The sequence below is a fragment of the Bombus affinis genome, chromosome 1, assembly GCF_024516045.1.
Source record: "Bombus affinis isolate iyBomAffi1 chromosome 1, iyBomAffi1.2, whole genome shotgun sequence".
Taxonomy (NCBI): domain Eukaryota; kingdom Metazoa; phylum Arthropoda; class Insecta; order Hymenoptera; family Apidae; genus Bombus; species Bombus affinis.
Window position 1 is genome coordinate 15,360,101 of NC_066344.1, and position 18,991 is coordinate 15,379,091.

Here is an 18,991-nt window from a genome sequence, read left to right on the forward strand (position 1 = left end):
CTCTCCTCGTCTACTTTTCCCAGCTCCCGTCTACGACCAGCGTCGACCACGTTATCTCCTCTCACCTTCGCCAGCGTCTCTATCAACCACCTACGTGCTCCTTTCCTTTTCGTTCGAGGTCTCGCGTGAACGTAACGGACGGATGATCGCTGCGGCTCGTCGCTTCGAGTATTCGTCGAGGATAAACCACCTTTCTTTGCCGCCAAATCGAAACGCGTTTTGAAAATCCCGATGGATAAAGCGACGACGATTTTACTCGCAGCGATCGAAAACGCGTCTTCAGAAACGTTTGTTCGCACGGTACGAGTTTTCGCGCAATTATCAGCATCTCCCGACGCCTTTCCGCTACTCCGGCCCTTTCATCGTCTCTCGCTGTCGCACTCGCGGCTTCCTTGCAGTCGACTCGTCTAGCCCCGCTGCTATCCTCGCGCTCTCGTTTCTCACCCAACGTCTCATCCTCCAACATCGTCTCTTTCTCGCGCCCCAGCTACTGCACTTCTACCACCACGCTGCAAGCTAACAGCGTGGCAGTCGGGTCGTCCCTCCTTCACCGCGGACTCTTCGCGCGCCCACTTCCTTCACCCCTTCTTACACCGTTTTCCTTCTCTTTCTTACCCCGATGATCCTGGCTCTCTAGCCGGCACACTCTCACGAACCTACTTTGCCTCGTACTTTATCTTTATCCGTTTTTCACCCCCTCGTTCAGCCTCGGCTCGGCCCGCTCTCATCCTCCCTCGCCAGCGCGCACGTCATTCCGCATTATTTTCATTTTATCGTCAGCAATCTTGGTTAATGCAATACCCTCCATCGTCCGGGAACCTTTTTTTTTTTTTTATTTTCCAGCTGAATATTCTAACGGGTTACCGGCTCTCGTGGAAAGTCAGTCGGTGGGGGAAGGATAGGACGAGGTCGACGCGCGTCGGTCCGATCGCGTCTCCAGAGAATTTCGAGTTCGACCTTGCCGTACCGTGTTTCCATCGACGTTGAAGGTGCACGGAAGGACGAGGAGCGCGCAAGAAACGACGACGAAAGTGGTTGACGGGACACGTTCGGTGAAGCGGCCCTATCGACTTTCGTCTTCGATCGAGCGTAGGCTTGCTCGCGGCCAACCGATTCCGTAGCTCGTTGTATCGCGCGACATAGCGCGTGGCGTCACGTCACGCCGCATACCATAGCACAGCACTGCACGGCCATTCTATCGACTTTGTTTCCGCGAGTCACCACACCGCGTGTACCCGGCCAAGACGTTGCTACGTATCGATCGCCGGATTAATTTGTAGTCCAGACAATGGGCCGCCATCTCTACAGTTCTAGCCGATATACGCGACAGACACGGAGCATTACGTGGTTTCGTTTACGCTGCACCGGTTCCGCGCTTTCGTCGTGCAAGACGGCGCGAAATTTCGATCGTCGAAAAGCAGAGCGACAGGTGCGAAAAGTCGAAAGGGTCGGCCGACTGCTCGACGGATGTCGACGATCGACGCGCGGTTTTCTCCTTCGAGACGCAATCTCAACGGTACAATGCAACGTGGAATTTTTAACGGCCGGATAGGAATACGAAACGAGGTGCGAGACAATGGGTTTCTCGGGACCGATTCGCTTTTATCTCGACCCGCTATTTTCTTGCAACTCCACTAATCTAGCTTCCGCGAAGAAACTTCCACCGCTGTTAAACGCTTCCTTCTAACCGTCTCAATGTCCTTCGTTATATTCGCTCGACTTTCGAAAATCGATCGCTCGTACAGACGAGTATCCGCTTAACACTAAAACTACCACATCAGTCAAATTGACCGGTTTTACAATTTTATTATGATATTCCTACTTCGTGTTATACCTTTTCCCGCAATGACAGTGACTTGCGCAACGATTACTAAAAGAATAATACGATGAGCTTTCTTTTGTTTCGAGGCTACTTATACCAAATGACTGATATTTGTCGAAGTGTAAAAGGGTCGTGCAATCTGTTTATCGAACCCCGATTAACCAGCTTCCTCGTTTTCTACAACTTCCCACACGTTTTTACAATTTTCATTACGTATCATTTAATACGACGATATCGGTTGTCAGGAAAATTCCCGATCGATCGCTGGATCGCTAGATGCCAAGGCTAGAAATACCACGAATTTACCGGTGTTACAATTTCATTTCAAAATTCCCACTTCGTGTTATATTCTCTTTTACTTTCGCAACGATAACTAAAAGAATAATATGATGAATTTTATTTTGTTTTCTGTGTATTCAAGCTGAAAACAATTTTGTATCGAGGCTACTTATACTAGTCAAAGTGTAAAAGGATCCTGCAGTCTGTTAACCAGCTTCCTCGTTTCGTACAACTTCCCACACGTTTTTACAATTTTCATTACGTATCATTTAATACGACGATATCGGTTGTCAGGAAAATTCCCGATCGATCGCTAGATCTGCCACAGCAGTGGAAACGACTGGTTCTGCAATTTTATAAACGCGTGAACCCTCGTTTAGGGATGATGGTGCCAGCTGGATTAAAAATACCAAAATATTCTATTATTACGTATTTTTTAAAGACCATTTCGACTGCTTTTGGTCGAAATAGCTTCGTGTCAACTATCGGTAATTCCAGTGTGGATCTCTGTCGGATCATCGTTTCGAGGAAATTCACGGTTATTTGAGAAAATCGGTGAACGACCGGTGCAGCCAATCTGCCTAAATATCTTTCGCATGGAACCGGAGTTGCGTTGGAGCAACGAGGGAGCGGCGATCGTACAAATCGGATCGAATGAATCATATTCGCTGCAAGTATCGCGACGTGAGTCATCGACGTAAATGAGATTATATTCTACCTCCTATTAGTGTAACGCTCGGCATTAACCGACTCGCCACGCCGTTCCGACAAACAAATTTGAGCGCGTGACTCAGCCAGCTCCTATGTAATATGTACAAATATACGCGCGTAAGAGATTCACGCGCGTTTCTCCAAACTCCTTTGATCGATTCGCAAGAGCAAAAGCACGATCGAACGTCTCTGCTGTTGCTTCGTATAAACGTACGTTGGCAAGCGGAATACGTCGGTGTTTAGCCGAATTTTCCAGCCTGTCGTTGCTGCTGTTAGACTCGAAAGGACGAACGAAGAAAATAAAGACAACGGCAGGTGAAAATACAAGAAACAAAAAGACGGAACGACAAAGGGAAAGAGGAAAGAAAAGAGGAGAAAGCGTAGGCTGCGGCAATCCGAGAGTACACCGGTGGTGGAATCGACGCGTAAGCGTAGCGAGTTTCGAGGGAGCGGATTTAAACGCTGCTCGGCGATTCAACGTTCGAGGCATTGAAGCGTAAAACAAGCGGTAGGATGCGCGACGCCGGCAGAAGAGGGAGGAAAACTCGACGAAACGTCGCTCGGCTTTCGTGTCAGAATTAAACGGGCGTCATCGCCGCGTGTCTTATTTCTATAGGTCGCGCGTGCCTATTATACGCGATCGAGGGTTTTTTTCGGTTGCACGTCGACGCCGCTGAAAACTCGGATGTGCAGCAACGAACAGCGATCGTTTTATTGGCTAGAGAGGAGGATAGGAGACGAACGGGACGCGAAGAGAGCAGGACGGACAGAAACAGGCGAGGAGAGACAGAGAGAGACAGAGGGAGGGGGAGAGGGAATGTAATCGAATATCCTAGAATTTAATTCTATCGGTTCGTCCCGCGCGTTCGACTTTCATATCGCGCTTTTTTGCGACAGTCATTAAATCTAATTTATCGCGACGCCCGCGTCGCGTTTCAGGGATGTGTACCGGCCGAAACGAGGGAGGCTGGATTTCCACGATTCGATTCAAATCGAAAGACCCACTACTCCTCTCTCTCTCTCTCTCTCTCCCTCTCGCCCTCGTCCACCACCGTTTCCGTTCTTTCGCGAGACGCCACCAGTTTCCCCTTCTGCGTATCCTCGCGCCTCCTGTCTTGCCCGCCGTTTCTCTCCTTTCGATTCGCCGCCGAGTAAAACTTACAAAAAGCGAGTTGTGTAGTAGTGTTAGTGGTATAGTAATTGTGGTGATAGTGCTACTACTCTGCTGATATAGATAGCCGTTGCAAGGTACTACTGCTTTTCTTCCTAATTAGATGCCGTGGAAAGAAAAATCGGAACTACAAGTCGCCGGGATTCGAACCCGGGTCCTGAACGTTTGTAACCTAAGGCGCTAACCACTGCGCTACCGTCGTCCGATCCTAGTTGGTATCAAATGTCGCTACAAAAGCGTCGAAAAACGTTTGCCACGGGCCGGCGAGTAAAAAATGCAAGAAAAAAGGTCTCGCAAAGACGAGACACGATCGATCGATGATCGAGCGGAAGCGGAGGAGCCAGAATGTCCGGGCCCGAGTGGCGTTGCGCGGCAGATAACGACGAGAGGTTATAAATCTGCTTCCGGTCGGAATCGGGAGCGAAGCAATCTGCGGAATGGTCCGGTCATCCGTCCATCAAGTCACGCGTACCGCGACGTACAGTCTACGTATTAATATATCTGCGGGCCGGAGCGGAGATTCGCGCGCGCATGCCGCTCAACACACACGCACACGCGTCGGCTAGGGACGCGCGCCTCCGTCGCAGTCGACGCTGCTTCGGTCGGACCGCGTTGCGGCTGTATCGTGTGTCGTGTATCGTGTATCGTGCACCGTGCATCGTGCGTCGTGTATCGTGTATCGCGTACGATGTATAGTGGACGATACGAATATCGTACGGGGCATAGGGCGGTGCACGGTGCACGGTGCGCGGTATACATCGCGCTATACGTCGCTGATGCCCGACGCGCGATGCACGGTGAACCAGGATGCACGATGCACGATGCGCGGGACGCATCCCTTTCTCTCTCTCTCTCTCTTTCTCGCACTGGTTCTCCTCTGTTTCCAGTGTTTCCTCGTCGCCCGCCGCTTCGTATATTTATGCGCGTTTCGATGGGAAAAGGCAGCGCGCAACTCGGACGCGACGCAAGATAATTTCTGATTTACCGCGGCTTCGTCGGAGCTGTCGCCTGCCGTACATAGCGCCACCAGATCCATCCTGCGTCGCATTTTCAAAATGGAAACGTTCGTTTCTACCCTCCCTTTCGACCCCTCCGCCCATTCGGGTCCGGTCTACTTGCTCACCCTTTCCTCCGACGCTTATCGCCGCTGGCTAACAACCGCAAAGCTGCGCCCCTTTCCGTTCTCCGACGAATTGCTCTCGCCTCGGAATCGGCAATCGTTCGAATCGTCAGACGTCGCGCCAAGTTTCCAGTAGGACGACGGGAAGACGTCCACACGCGGCGCGGTAAAAAATTAATCGCGAGCTTCTTCCGACGATTTTTATGTCCAGATAAACCGTTCGTTCTTGCGCCGTGTTTAACGTTCCACCTTGTTATTACGCGAAACTTCTCAGGAGAATTTGCAGCTTGCGGTTGGCAGCCGCGGACAGGCGTCGCGGCTGAATCTTTCACCTCGGTTTCCCGCACATCGCTGGCGATTACGCGTTTCGACGTTACTTTACGTCCGCGTTTTGCCTCTCGCTTAACCTCGCTTTGATCGTCCTATCAAAGGATCCATCTTTCAGTCAATTCGGTGAATTGAACAGGTGCCCGGATCGTAGTCTCGCGATCTATTTAGTTGGCAACTAAGTGATTGCGGATTTTGTCGGTACCGCCTAATGACAGAATCCGCAATCACTTAGTTGCCAAGCCGATATTTATCAAAAACTGTCGACGAACATCTTGAGAATTCGCAGAAACTCAACGGTTTCGGACGACGTCGTCGATTTGGCGAAACGTAGGGGAACGAAACGAGAGGGAAAACCGATTGACCGAGCAACGGAGCTAAGCGAGAAGGCAGTAACGAGGGGAAGAAATAGCAACGTTAAGCGTATGCGGTTCGGTTAGCCTGAGATTACGTTCCAAGTATTGCCATTATACCGAGAGTTTCCTAGGAAGGCAATTTTTGAAATATTTCAAACACATAGCATTATACCGTCCCTTATTATAAAACAGTGTGTGCGGATGGATGCTACGTAACACAGAACCGACAACGAGTCGAGTCGGCTACTACGCTTCGACTCTGTCTATTTCGACTGGTCCGAGTTTCCAGTCTGTTCGACCGCGTCCCGGTTTCCCTTCATCGGCCTCGCCCCTTTCTTCCTTCCGTCGAGATCGTACGACGAAATTATAACCGTTGGTCACGCACAGGTACCTACCAATTTCTTCAGGTTCATCGTTGCCGCTTTGCTCCGGCGAACGCGCGCTGTCGCCTGCCAATCGCCATCGCCAGAAGCTAGCGAGGACAGGACCATCGTGGAATTTCCGTATCGCGAAGAAGTTGGTGGGCGCCGGTATCGAGAAAAGGCGAACCAAAGTACCTGAACGGGAGTTTCGTAGGACGCGTGTTCGATTTTACGGACGGTTATGCGACAGGACGCGCGTCGGCTTTGGAATTGGACGGACAGCGAAAGGGGCGACTTAAGATGAAAGCGGCGATAGACGAAAACTCTCGATCACTTTTTGACGGGCGGCGTAATCGAGTAGGCGAGAGCGCAGACGGTGAACGCGCGTCGGGGATGGTGCGGCTTTTTTTCTCCACGTTTCGAAGAAGGGGTCGCATTTTAATACATCAAACTTTTCAATTTTGCCGCGGCTCGTATCGCGCGCCACTCTCTGCCCGTCGAAATGACGCTGCTGATATATCGCTTAGCTAGGCCGTTACGCGTTCATCAACGCGGAATCGATACGCGTGCGTACACGTGTACGCGCGTAGACGGTGTCCGCTGCGAAGGTAGACGCGGACGTTGTCGCAGCGCGCGCCGCACGCCCGCGAAAACACAATCAAGACCGTACGGCAAAAACACTAATTTAAACGGAACGAAGGAAATATGTAGTCGCATCCGTTGCGTATCAGGATGAATGGCGCTTGCCCGGTTACTACACGATTCACGATTCACGATTTACCGTTCTGCCACTTTTTTTCCCCACCCATCTTCTCCCTCGTCCTCTCTTTCCGCCGTTCTCTTCGCCTATCCGTCCGTGCGTCTCTCCGTCTCTCGACGCGACAGCGATCGGTCTAACTCTCTCTTACGAACTGCGTGCAACGGACGACGCGAGGAGAAAGAGGAGGGGCGAAGCGGTTATTGCCAAAAAGGATAACGCGAGCAAAGATTAAATTTTTTCCAGCCCGACTTTTCAGCCTTCACCGACCGCGTGATCGTAGTTCGCTGCTTTTCGACGTCGTGTACGCGTTTCTGCCGCCCGTTGCCACGCGTTCCGTGCTTCTTGCCGCGGTAAGCGATAACTCGGGTCGAACGATCGTCTAGCGAAATTCCAACGAAAGATCGGATTGCCTCGTATCGCGGTGCGGTACGCGCACGCTGCCGCCGGCGAATTTCCAACCGATCGGCCAGAGTTAAAAGACAATTTATATTTAAATTTCGTTTCATTAAAGCTCTTAATCCGAAGGAAATCCAGCTGCAACGCTGAGAACGATCCTTTGCGGCGACTAAATCTTTAATAATCCATCCTTGAGTGGCGCGCTTCTCGCCAGGGAGTATTTTTCACCATGTTATATACATCGTTGCCTGGCAAGGCAAGTGCAGACACGAGCGCGCTCGCCCATACACAACCACGCAGATCGTTCGTACGTACGAGAACTGGAGGAAAAGGTAAGCAGGTGTTGGTTTTATCGCGCGTAATTTTCCATGGTCGGTCGTGAACGACCCTTGGACGGATTTTCACGCAGGCCGCGCGCTCTTGTTGCAAACGCACGCATCTCCTATTAGGCGAACCCGCATCAATTAGGCATTTTAATCGGAGAGGCTTCGCGCCGGTATCGCGGAACAGTCGCGATACACTAGCGTATTACGATACGAGCAGGCATGCCCGGAGAATTGGAACGTGGTTGCGTTAACATAATGGAATTCCGCGGAATGTTATAGCCATTATACATAGCCGATTGCGTCACCACACCGATATACGTATAGCCACGATAGAAAAATAATACTCGGCCTCAATTTTCCGCTGTGCTCGACAAACCACGAATCTCCGTCGAAATTTACCGACCATTTTTTTTCCTTCTCTCTATCATCGATCCGTCTGTATTTTCTCGCCAATCGATCGACAAATCGTTGCTTCTTACGACTTTCGTACACTACCAATTGTAACTTCTTGCTTTTACGATATTCCGATTTATTTGTTCGTCGTCGAAGGAGGTAAAAATCTGTTTAACACGTTCACTGCCACACGTGTTTTCAATGAAATCTCCTTCGGGCCACGCGTGCCGCAGTACCGAGCGTTCTCTGATTGGTACTTTAGTAATGCGAGTCGCTCAAAATTTTCGACAAACTGAAAAGCAAGTATGAAAAAATATTCACGCCTCGAGAACGCGTTGTTATCGACGAAACGTTGATTCCATGGCGCGGAAGACTCATCTTCAAACAATATATAGCAAATAAAGCACACAAATACGCGATCAAATTATTCAAATTATGCACAAGCACGGCATATACATGGGCAATGAAAATTTATTCCGGTAGATCAGCTGACGGTGTTAGAGAAACAGCATTGGCACACGATGTACGTCTACAGCTTGCAGAGAAACTTTTCTACCAAGGACGAACATTATACATTGATCATTTTTACACGAGCTATGAATTAGCGATATTATGACTAAACCGCGAGACACACGTAGTGGGAACACTTGGGAATAACAAATTCCTTCCAAAAGATATTCTTCGTTGCAAACTAAGTAAAGGCGAGATGGTGTCCAAAGAAGATGATAACGGGATTGTCGTACTCAAACGGAGAGATACACGGGATGTGAGAATTTCATCGACAAAACGCGCTGCCATCGTGGTACCAAGTAGAAAAGAAATCGCAGCATTCGCGCTGTTTCTCCGAGCCAACAGACATCTGCAACGTTGAAACCACTAGCTGTTGCTGAATATAACGAAGGAAAGTGTGGTATAGATTATTCCGACCAAATGGTTTCTTATGCCACCACAATTAGAAAGGGAATCAAATGGTACGGAAAACTTGGCGTTCAACTCCTTCTGCCAATTCCTATTGTAAACGCTTTGACGGTTTACAAAATTGTAACAAGGAAGGATATAAATATTAGAATATTTAGAGAATCATTAGCTGCAAAATTATTACGGTTGTCTGAGAATACAAAAAATCCTTGTCTTCCACGGAGTCAGCACAATATCGCCGTTGGGAAAAACGATTCCGGAAGAAGCGTTAGACGCGCGTGCAAACTACGTTATGCAAATAAAAGACGTCGAATGGACCGAGCAGAGACACGAGAGAATTTAAGGAAAACAACAACTTATTGTCCAAATTGTCTCGACCAATCTCAGCTATGTATAGAATGCTTGAAAGTTTTACATTCTAAATAAGTTTCTCAATAAACCATTTTCGTATTACTTTCGTAACAATTCAATAGTTTCGTTATTTCCTCCGGGATATCTTTTCAAATTCCTACGACGATCATTCGCGAGTAGTCAAATAAGCGCCACCCGGAAACTTTGCTGTCACCCGAATACGAGTGTCGTGGCAGTGAACGTGTTAGCGCGTTACATCGATAGGAGGTTGAGGTCGTATGGATGGCAAAGATCGATGGAGACGAGCGATTTCATGATCGTGGAAGTTTGCGAAAGGTGGTGGAACGCGGACCTGAACGTTGGAAGCGCGTGGCAGGGTAGACGACACGGACGAGTGGCGAAACGAAGCGCGGCCACTAGCTGTTCGTTTAATAACTTGCGCCGGTGGCGAACGATAAATAATGCAGGAGACACCGTCGTCCCGATGTAATTAACGAGAACAGTCGATACCCGGTGTGTGTCACGTATGCGCGAACGAGCGCGTAGTCAATATTTGTCATTCGTTTTAACAAAAAGAACGTTACAAAACGGTCGAATGCTCCGCGTCCAAATATTGACTATGCTCATTGACGTTCATTGATACTCTCAATTAGTGCACACTGTCGAAGCCGATCGCCGGGTAATTGGACCTCTCCGGCAAAGGCTCGGTCTTCCCGTTAGACGACGTTTCCGGTAAAAACATTCGGCCGTTCGTAATTGGCAGCTTCGTCGACCCTAACCTGCGCGATTCTTCGCTGTGTAGCTGTTGGTCCGTCGAAACACTGCGGACCAACGTCCTCCAATTATAAACACGACGCCTTTTCCTCGGCACTTTGTCCGGTCGGCAAATTCGCCGATTGTCGTTTTTCCAAAGTGGTTTCTCGCGAATTCGCTGGAATGCCACGCGTGCCGACAGTCGGGAAACTTCGCCGCTAAAGCGACGACCGCCGCGAATCTCGTTAACGTGGCAAAACCTAATTAACAACTTTCAAAAACGCTTTCACGTCCCATCGATTTTTTCCCTGGTCCCTCTGTCAGCCCTCGTTTCGAAGATTCGCGCGGAATGTCGCGCGTCCCCTGCAACGTTCCGATCGAGCGTCGATAAAACGGTTCGATCGCGCTCCACAAAATGCCCGTTGTGGACGTTCGTGTGCGTCGAATTTTCGCGCGCTCGCGTTCGATGCGATTCGGCTGTACGCGAACGTAAACGATCGTTGCGAAGAACACGGTGTTCGCGATAGTCGAACGTCGTCGCGTCGACGCGTCGTGGACGCGTTGCGTGGCGAAAGACGAGGAAACGGTAGGCAAGGAAAAATAGCGGAAAAATCGTGTTCACTCACCCTTTCCTCCTCGCGAATCATCTCGGCGATGCCAGGCTTTATCTCGAGATCGTCCCCAGGAGTCGGTTGACCGGCAGCGCCTTGCTGATGGTGTTGCTGTTGTTGCTGCTGCTGCTGTTGTTGCTGTTGCTGTTGTTGCTGCTGAACGGAGAGCTGTTGGCCGTGTACGGTCAGGTGGTTGACGGAGGCGTGGGGACCGGAAGTCACGTGGCCAGGCACGTGGTGAGCGGATATCGAGTGCGAGCTCTGCTGGCCGGGCTGAGGGGGCGGCGGTGGCGGTGGCGGCAGGGGCAGCGATACCGGAAGTTCCTGGAGGTTGATCTGCGGCGTGACAGAGACGTTGGGAGTTCCGGGAGATCCGAGGGATCGCGGAGTCGAGCTGCTGGGCAACATGCCGTGAATGTCAGGTGGTACGATCACGCCTCCGCCGCCTTGGCTCGGATCTTGATCATCGGGGATGCTTCCGGAGGCGACCCGGTCAGGGCTGCAGGCCGGCGGCGGCGATCTCTCGTCCGACGTCCGACGTCGTTTCTTTCTGTGCATCGCTGCCGCGTTCGCCGCTTCCTCCAAGCTCGATCTCGACGTCAGCTCTTGCTCGTTGTTTACGTCGGCCAGGCCGCGGATCTTGAGACTCTCCGCGACCTTCAACAGCGGCCCGATTTGCTCTTGCGACACGTTTATCTCTCCTTTGTACATGAACTCTACGGCGGCCTTCAATTCCGGCCATTTGATGTCCTTCATGATGACGATCGGATGTTGGCAAGGATTGTCGAAGAAAAGCGCCTGAAAGTACGGGCTGCAGGCGGAGAGCACCATCTTGTGAGCTTTCACGCTGTGTCCGTCGCAGGCCAACGTCACGTCGACGAAGCTCTCGCTCTGTAGCAGCTGATCGAACACGTTGGTCAGATTCGTCTGGTAGTTGTTCCACCTGAGGCAAAATTGCTGGGGCGACCCAGCGCCGCTTTGCTGTGTCATGTTTTCCACGAAGGATCTGCTCGTAGCGTCTCGATCGTTTCCTCTTCCGTTTCCGTTCCTCTCCTCCTCCCCTTTCTCCACCTTTTTCTCCTCCGCCTGCACCGCGTCCTCCACCACCGCCACCTCCTCCACCTCCTCCACCTCCTCCTCTTCGTTCTCGCTCTCGTGCTCGTTCTTCTCCACCTCTTCTTTCTTCGCCACTGTCGCTTCCTTCTCCGTCTCCTCTTCTTCTTCTTCTTCTTCTTCTTCCTCCTCCTCCTCCTCCTCCTCCTCCGCCTCCTCTGCCCAACTTTTGGCGCGCTCCTCTACGCCCTTCGCGACTCTGCTCCGTTTTTCGATCAACGAAACTCTGTTCGTCGATGCTTTTACCGATCGGTGGTCGCGAACGAATCAACAGCTAGACCGCATCTGGAACACACACGTACACAAGCACGCGCGCAAAATTACGCGCGAACCACGCGCCTGTTTTTCTCGTGGGAACGCACGCGTCTGTACGTCAAACGTGCGCGGCCGCCGCGATCTTTCTGCCGAGGATCTCCCGATCGAACATCGCCGTTTTCCTTTCGATTCGTTTCACAGTTCTTCTCCGTTTTCCTCACTCTCTCACTCTTTTTCTCTCTCTTTCTTTCTTCTCCTCTTTCCACCGCGTTTCTCGATCGCGATCACGGACAATCGGAATGGATCGCGCGTCGCTACGTTCGAACGCGATCCATCGAACGCATCGTTGCGGAACTCAACGGACCAAAGATTTACGCGTCGCGTCGCGTCGACTCGAATCGAAGAAACGGCTGGCGTGCGCCAGCGCGCGCGTGCACGCGCGCGACTTTCGAAAACAGGGTGACCGTAACGAGTTCCCGCGCGCGCGCGCCACCCAACAAACTCCGCTTAACGTTTCTCGCGTTTACTTCGTTCCGAGTGTCCACTTCCCTCCCCTTTATCGACGGTGTACGCGGTAGCACGCGGCTGTCCTTTGTATTTCGGCTGACAGATCGTCGATGTCACGGCCGGAAGATCGCGATGACAAGAAGAGTACGCAACAACGTTGCGATTCCAAGCACCGGTTTCGCGTACTTTATATTTTCTATCAAGTCTCACCGAGTACACACCAGAAAGCACTGAAAACAATCGACGAAGAAGCACTCGGCAGCCTCGAGCTCGATCACGATGACTCTTTCTCTCTCTTTCTCTCTCTCTCTCTCTCTGTTGAAACGGGGAGGGAAAAACGTGTACGCGCGATAATGCGTGGCCGCGCGCGTTGCGAGGACCGATGGAGCGACACGACGAAGCGCCCACGATCTGCACCCCGTGACGAGCGCGTCGCAACTGAGAGACTCGCGGCGGCGACGGTTCGTTCGAACGGCAGTAGAGAGGTCCGTGAGGCGGCCGAGCGCCGATACCGTGTGTTTGCAGCGGTGCCAGCGCCGACTCGAGGCTCGAGGGGCGAGAGACGATGGACGAGAGACGCGAGACGCGCGGCAGCCACGGGGAGAGTGGCGCGTGGGTGCGACAGAGAGAGAGAGAGAGAGAGAGAGAGACGAGGGCGAAAAGAGAACGGCCAAGGCGGCTGGTCGGAGCGACAGGGACGACCACCGGCGAAACAAAGAACCATCGAGTGGAGCGGCTGGCGAGCGACGAAGAAGGAAGGCGGCGTCGGCGCGAGCGAAACGGTGACGCGGTGCGACGGAGACCGCGTCGAGACCGCGAAGAGAACGGGTGCGGGTGGAGGAAGCAACGTAGCTCGCGCGTCCTCGCGTTCCCCTCGCTCCGCCGTCGCATCGGCCAATCGGGAGGCTCACCTTCCGATCGGACGCGCCGACAGGCGCCGCCCCCGGAGACCGCCTCATACCGCCTCTCCTTCTTTCTTCCTCGCGCGAGCGGCCTCTCGCTTCTCTCGCCGAGAAGAAGAGAAATTCTGCCGCGGCAGATCGGAGAGGAGGCCCACCGCCGCCGCCGCCGATCGGCCTCCCGAAACTCCGATCCACCGATGACGACGAGAGGAGGTCACGCCGCACCGATGCCGCTGGTGGTGGTGGTCGCTATCGCTATCGCTGCCTCTGCCGCTACCGCCGCCGCCGCCGCCGCCGCCGCCGCCGCCGTCGACGCCGTGGCTCGCGTTCCCGTTCCGGTTCGCGTTCGCGCCCGTTCTCGCGGTCCTACCGTGTCCTTCTCTCTTCCCGCATTCTCCTTCTTCCCCCCGATAGCCAATCCTCTTCTCTCTTCTTCCTTTCGCCGTGTCGCGCGCTCCACGTCGATCGCGACGTGGACGTTCGCGTCGATGGCGTGTGCCGCTGCCGATCCTCGCTTTTTCCCACACGTCAGACTCTCTGTGCTTCGTCTTTGGCGGCGGCAACGCGCACGACGAACGGTCGCGATCCCGAGCTGCGGCGATCGCGCGTTTCGCCCCCGACATCCTCTGAGACTTAAACGAGTGGATCGCGCGGTCAAGACGTTGCAAAATTCTATCGCGTCGCTTTCTCGCCCAACATTTCGCGGTCGCGGCAAACGCTTCGTTGCGAGTTTCCGTGTCGAGCGAACGAAACGGATTCGAATGTTTCACGTGGATTTCGTGGATGACGAAAAACCGACAACGACGACGCGTGGAAGAATACGGAGGAAAGAGAATACGCCGGCCTCTCGATCGGTGCGCGCTTGCTAACGGGCTAATTGGATCGCGACAGAGCAGATGATTATTTAACGACAAGGACGCGACGAAACCTGGCATTTCCTCGAGACAAGCAAAAATATTAACGGTCGTATTTAGCGAGTCCTGCTTCCCGATAACGGAGTTACGGTTCGTCGGTAGAAAGGAGAGATGGCCGCTCTAATGAAATTAGAAGGGTACAAAGAGACGGTTCGCGTCTGTCCCTCCGACTCCACCAGACACTCCTAAATGGCTATTAACGCGAATTTTGGGACTATCTCGTCTCTGCCCTTACTTTCCTCCTGAAAATCGCCCGATCGCTACGCAATTTCTTCTTCCGTATTCGTTCAACCCGCCTTTAACGACCAATTTTCCGTCTCCTATTCGTACGAACCTTCGACTCGCCGCTAATAACTTCGATACCAGGTCCTAGCTTCTAGAAAGACAATTTTCCGCCGCTACTTTCGCCCAGGATCGTGCTGTCGATCGCTCGAGTACGACCGCGATATTAAAAGCGTAAACGCGCCTCGCGAACAACGATACTCGCCGCATTGCCAGAGAAGAATATCGTTCGACTTTTACGGTTATGCCGCGGGATTGCGTGGCGATAAAAGCGTAAATACGCGTTACTTCGTCGTAGCTTCCTTTTGCGCCAGCGACGAACACGCGGCTAATCGTCGACGACCGGTCGATCAATTGTCAACGAGGACTCGCCGAGAAAGACGAGATGGACGACGCTGAAATTCGCCGGATGAGAACGAGATATTCGGTAGGAAACGACGAAGCCATTCGAACGAGCGGAGATTTTCGAAAAAACAAAAGGGAACGAGCTGGTTTAGGGTAGTATCCGTTAAGCCGTGGATCATCGTAGGCTGGTAACGCAGGGGTAGCAGCGGCTATAACGCTCGTATTTCTCATATCGTTGATACTTTCAGCCGCGCAAACCGAGAGAGAAAGAGAGAGAGAGGATTGTAAGGGTGTGCGAAGCTGGCTACGGCAAGGGGGCACAGCCATAAATTTTACTACGTAATATTGTTTAACTGCAAACGGTATACCAACGGCCTACGTTCCGGCGGAATGGAAAAATTTCGACTGGAAGAGCGCGAGACGCCAGCGAAGGAAACTCGAATCGTTCGACACGGTTTCCTGTCGATGGGGAACATCGGCCGGAGATTGGCCATCGTGCGTCGTTCGCCAACTTGCGAATCTTCGGGAAAACCGGACGGCGGCCTTGGGAGAGACGGGATCGCGCGATTCGCAACAGCCGACAGTACTTTCGCGACGGCAACACGCACTCTCGCAGGCCAGTTATGAAAAAATACGAGATGAAAAAAACGGGCGGAAACGGGTGAGCCAGGCCGCGGCGTACTACGAAATAAACCCGTAAAGTATCGGTGTTGGGATTTCCGCGGTTTCATTCCCCGTTACCTCGCCAGGGCCTCGCGCCGCGCCGCGTAAAATCATTCGCGCGATCCTTTCCCACCGCCTTTCCACCTTTTCCACCTTTTCGCTCGGCTGCCGCGATCCTCTCCACCGTCGGCGGAACAAGAACGCGATCGCGTTCGATCTGCAATGGCGTTTGACGCGAAAAAGCAGCAAGTATGTGGCGAGTTTTTCCGTGGAAAAGATCGGGACGAGTGGCGCTGCATACAGGGTGACTGGAAGTTAGCCATTCGCAGGGTAGATAATAGTCGCTCGGTAGGTCTCTGGTCGTTTCTCGCGGAATTACAGGGACGGCAGCAGCAGCCTTGTACGTATTGTACAAGAACTGCGAGCAAAGAGAAATATTGATGATGCTACTACCGTGTGGCTAAGCGTGCGAGCGAACGAATGGTCGTGCGTGTGCGAGCGTGTACGCACGTGCAACGTGAAAGGACCGTGCGTACACATTCAGCCGTAGACAAACGAGGAAGAAAGAGGCAGACGGAACGCGAGAAGGTAGGCAACGACGCGACGGATAGACAGAGAAGCGAGTACGAGGGTAATAACGAAGAGAAAGATGGAGGAGGGGTGGTTGACGAAGGGGACGGGTGCACAGGAAGAACCGGCAAGGGGGAAATGACAGAAGGAGAAGAAGACCAGTTAACGGAAGAAGAGAAACAGAGAGAGAAAGAGTTATGTGCTTAATATTTTAGCATTGCGAAATTCTGCCCCTGAATCATTAATCGCCTACCGTTGCGGTGCCTAGCCGAGTCTCGCCTCCTTTTCCTCCTACCCTTTTCATTTTCCTCTCGTTCTCGCTCTTGCCTTTTACTTTCACCACCCTCTTTATTCCCCCGTACCACTTACACACCATCTCTTCTCTCTTCGCGCCTCTCTCTCTCTCCATCTCTTCCTCTTCGCGAGACTAGAAAACCATCCCAACGCTTGGATATTTCGGCTCTTCGCAAGCCTAGTTGTACGCTCGACGACTAAGCTGTAATTAATCAACCGATTAGCTACCGTTTCTCGTTTCTACGATTAAGATCGCGATGTCGTTGATTCAGCTACATTCGACCGTCGCTGGCTTCTTCCTCCAACGAAAGCTTTTCTCTTCCATGCGAAAATCTCAGCGAGTTAAGGTTGCGTGATTGGCGTTTCGAAATTTCCTAGAAGCTCCGTTTTCTTTGGAAAACTGCCTCCGTCGTGTGTCTTCTCAAGCGTTTCGCGCCTGGTCTCTCGCCATATCGATACTTTGCGCAGATTCAACGTCGTTCGCAAAGATCGCAGACACGGCGAACCATTTTTCGATTCGACGCGACGCGGTTCTTCTCGCAAGTTGCTACGTTTCTGCTTCTACTCGCTTCTGCGTACGTCTCCTGCGATCGTCGTATTAACGCTTTGACTGCCACGTTGGTCATTGGTGATCGGAACGCTTCAACTTTTTACAATTGTAAAAATTGAATGGAAATTGACAGTTGGGGCATTTCGAATATAACCGATAAATGGAAGTGCCCCGTTGAACGATTAAACGTTTTTATTAGAACATCGATAAAAAAAATGAGAACAGATGTTGCAACTAACGGTGCACTGTGTCGAAACGCTTTAAACATAAATGTGGCTCGTCGATACGATCCGGACGATAGGTGGTCACCTCTTTGGTCCGATTCTTAGCAATTTTTCATCCTAACTGTTTAACATTTTTCTTATAGCATTCTCTGCAAAATTTTCCCGCCAGGTACGCTTGCCCTTCTTTCTTCCGCGTTTCGCGTCGCGATCTTTGTCGAAGAAGTAGATTTGACGGCTCTGGTGAACGGCACTGTGCGAGGCGCGTTGCTAGTGCCATTCTAAAATCTGATACCTCGATTTTTGTTTTTCTTGCTTGTTTATAGAGTATCATCGCGTTTGAAATTGACGTATTTAACGATAACTCTGAAGCTAATTTTATATACCACTCGAGGGTTCTTCTATGTGGTGCAGAATATGCAATCGTTCGATCTGATAAACCTACGGCACATTTTCCTCTGTCGTAATCTACCACTACCATTGCTTCGTCAGAAACATAATTTTCTTTCCGGACCTGTACCATTTCAGCCGAATGTTTCGTCGAAATCATAAAAACAATCATAATACTGTCCACTAATATCTTCTACGCGTTTCGACGATATATTCTGCAAGTTTCGCTTACGACGAAGCAACGAATGCGATTGGTTCGTTGAAATAAACGAAGCCTTCTTACGATATGTCGCTATCAACCGTTACCAATACGCCACGGCGGTCACCCGTGACCGCCAACGAGATGAACGGTCCATTAGGGAAGAATATTGTCTTGCGTCGTCAATTTATTATTATTCTGCCATTATCTGCTTTGAATAATAAAAATACTCCGGTGGCCTTCTCATCGAAACACGTGATTTAAGCGTGGCAGTGGAAATGTTAAAAGCGAAGCACGTTTCGTTAATACGAAGCGGCAAGTTGCAGGCGGCAGAAAAATACTTTGCACTACGATGGGAGAGAAAAAAGGAGCGCGTGGACGACGCGAACGACGTACGTAAGAAGCAAGAGAACGATACCTGGGCGATAATTGGGCGAGAGACAACGCGTTCTACCAGCAGTTATTAGTCGTAGTCGCGGCAGGGCATACAGGTTGTGGGCGAGGTTAACGTTGCAGAAAGGGGTGGTATAAAAGGGGAGTGGGTGGGTGGTCGGGTGGCTGGCTTGTACCAAACAATGATATCGGGTATTTGATTTGTAACCGACGACAATACCGACTTGCGACCCCGCATTTCATCCCCCGTCTCACTTCTCTCCTCGTTCCCTTCCCTTGCGCCATTCTCTATACCTGTACCGATCCACTATACCTACGCGTCTACGTTCGTTAGGTACGCGTACATAGCCAAACGGCTACACACAGCTATCGATACAAGTACACTTTCGCGCTGTCCAACCAGCCGACCTTTCCTCTCGCGCTTTGCCTGTTCGTTCCAGATACAAACCGCGTTAATACCAAATCGTTGCGCGTGAATTCGCCGAAATGCCAATTTCTCTGGCTTTCCTTCCGGTTTACTTTGCACCGTGCATTCGACGATCATCGACTGACGGATGTTGGCGCGCGACTCGTCCTGCTCGAGAAACCGAAAGAACGAAGGAAAGGTGGAAAAGAGATAAGTGCGGGCTACCATTTTACCAACGCACGTACACGCTCACGCATTTGGCGCAACACGGCACCGGCAGCCAGGTGCGACGGACCTATTGACGTGTTAATTGCGCCTGAATAATTGAAGG

The 18,991-nt window shown here is 51.7% G+C and overlaps 1 protein-coding gene across 8 annotated transcripts in view; it reads right to left on the reverse strand.

Moving 5' to 3' along the window:
• LOC126922250 (protein bric-a-brac 1-like) overlaps positions 1 to 18,991 on the reverse strand; it is a 221,443-nt gene that overhangs the window by 156,054 nt on the left and 46,398 nt on the right. The window contains exon 4 of one of the 8 annotated variants that reach the window (XM_050734698.1): positions 10,672 to 12,054. In XM_050734698.1, coding sequence (XP_050590655.1) covers positions 10,672 to 11,646 — 975 coding nt within the window. In that variant the 5' untranslated portion in view covers positions 11,647 to 12,054. Of the gene's footprint in view, positions 1 to 10,671; positions 13,511 to 18,991 lie in introns of those variants that run through there. The other 7 variants (XM_050734717.1, XM_050734725.1, XM_050734733.1 and 4 more) reach the window with 7 other exon arrangements.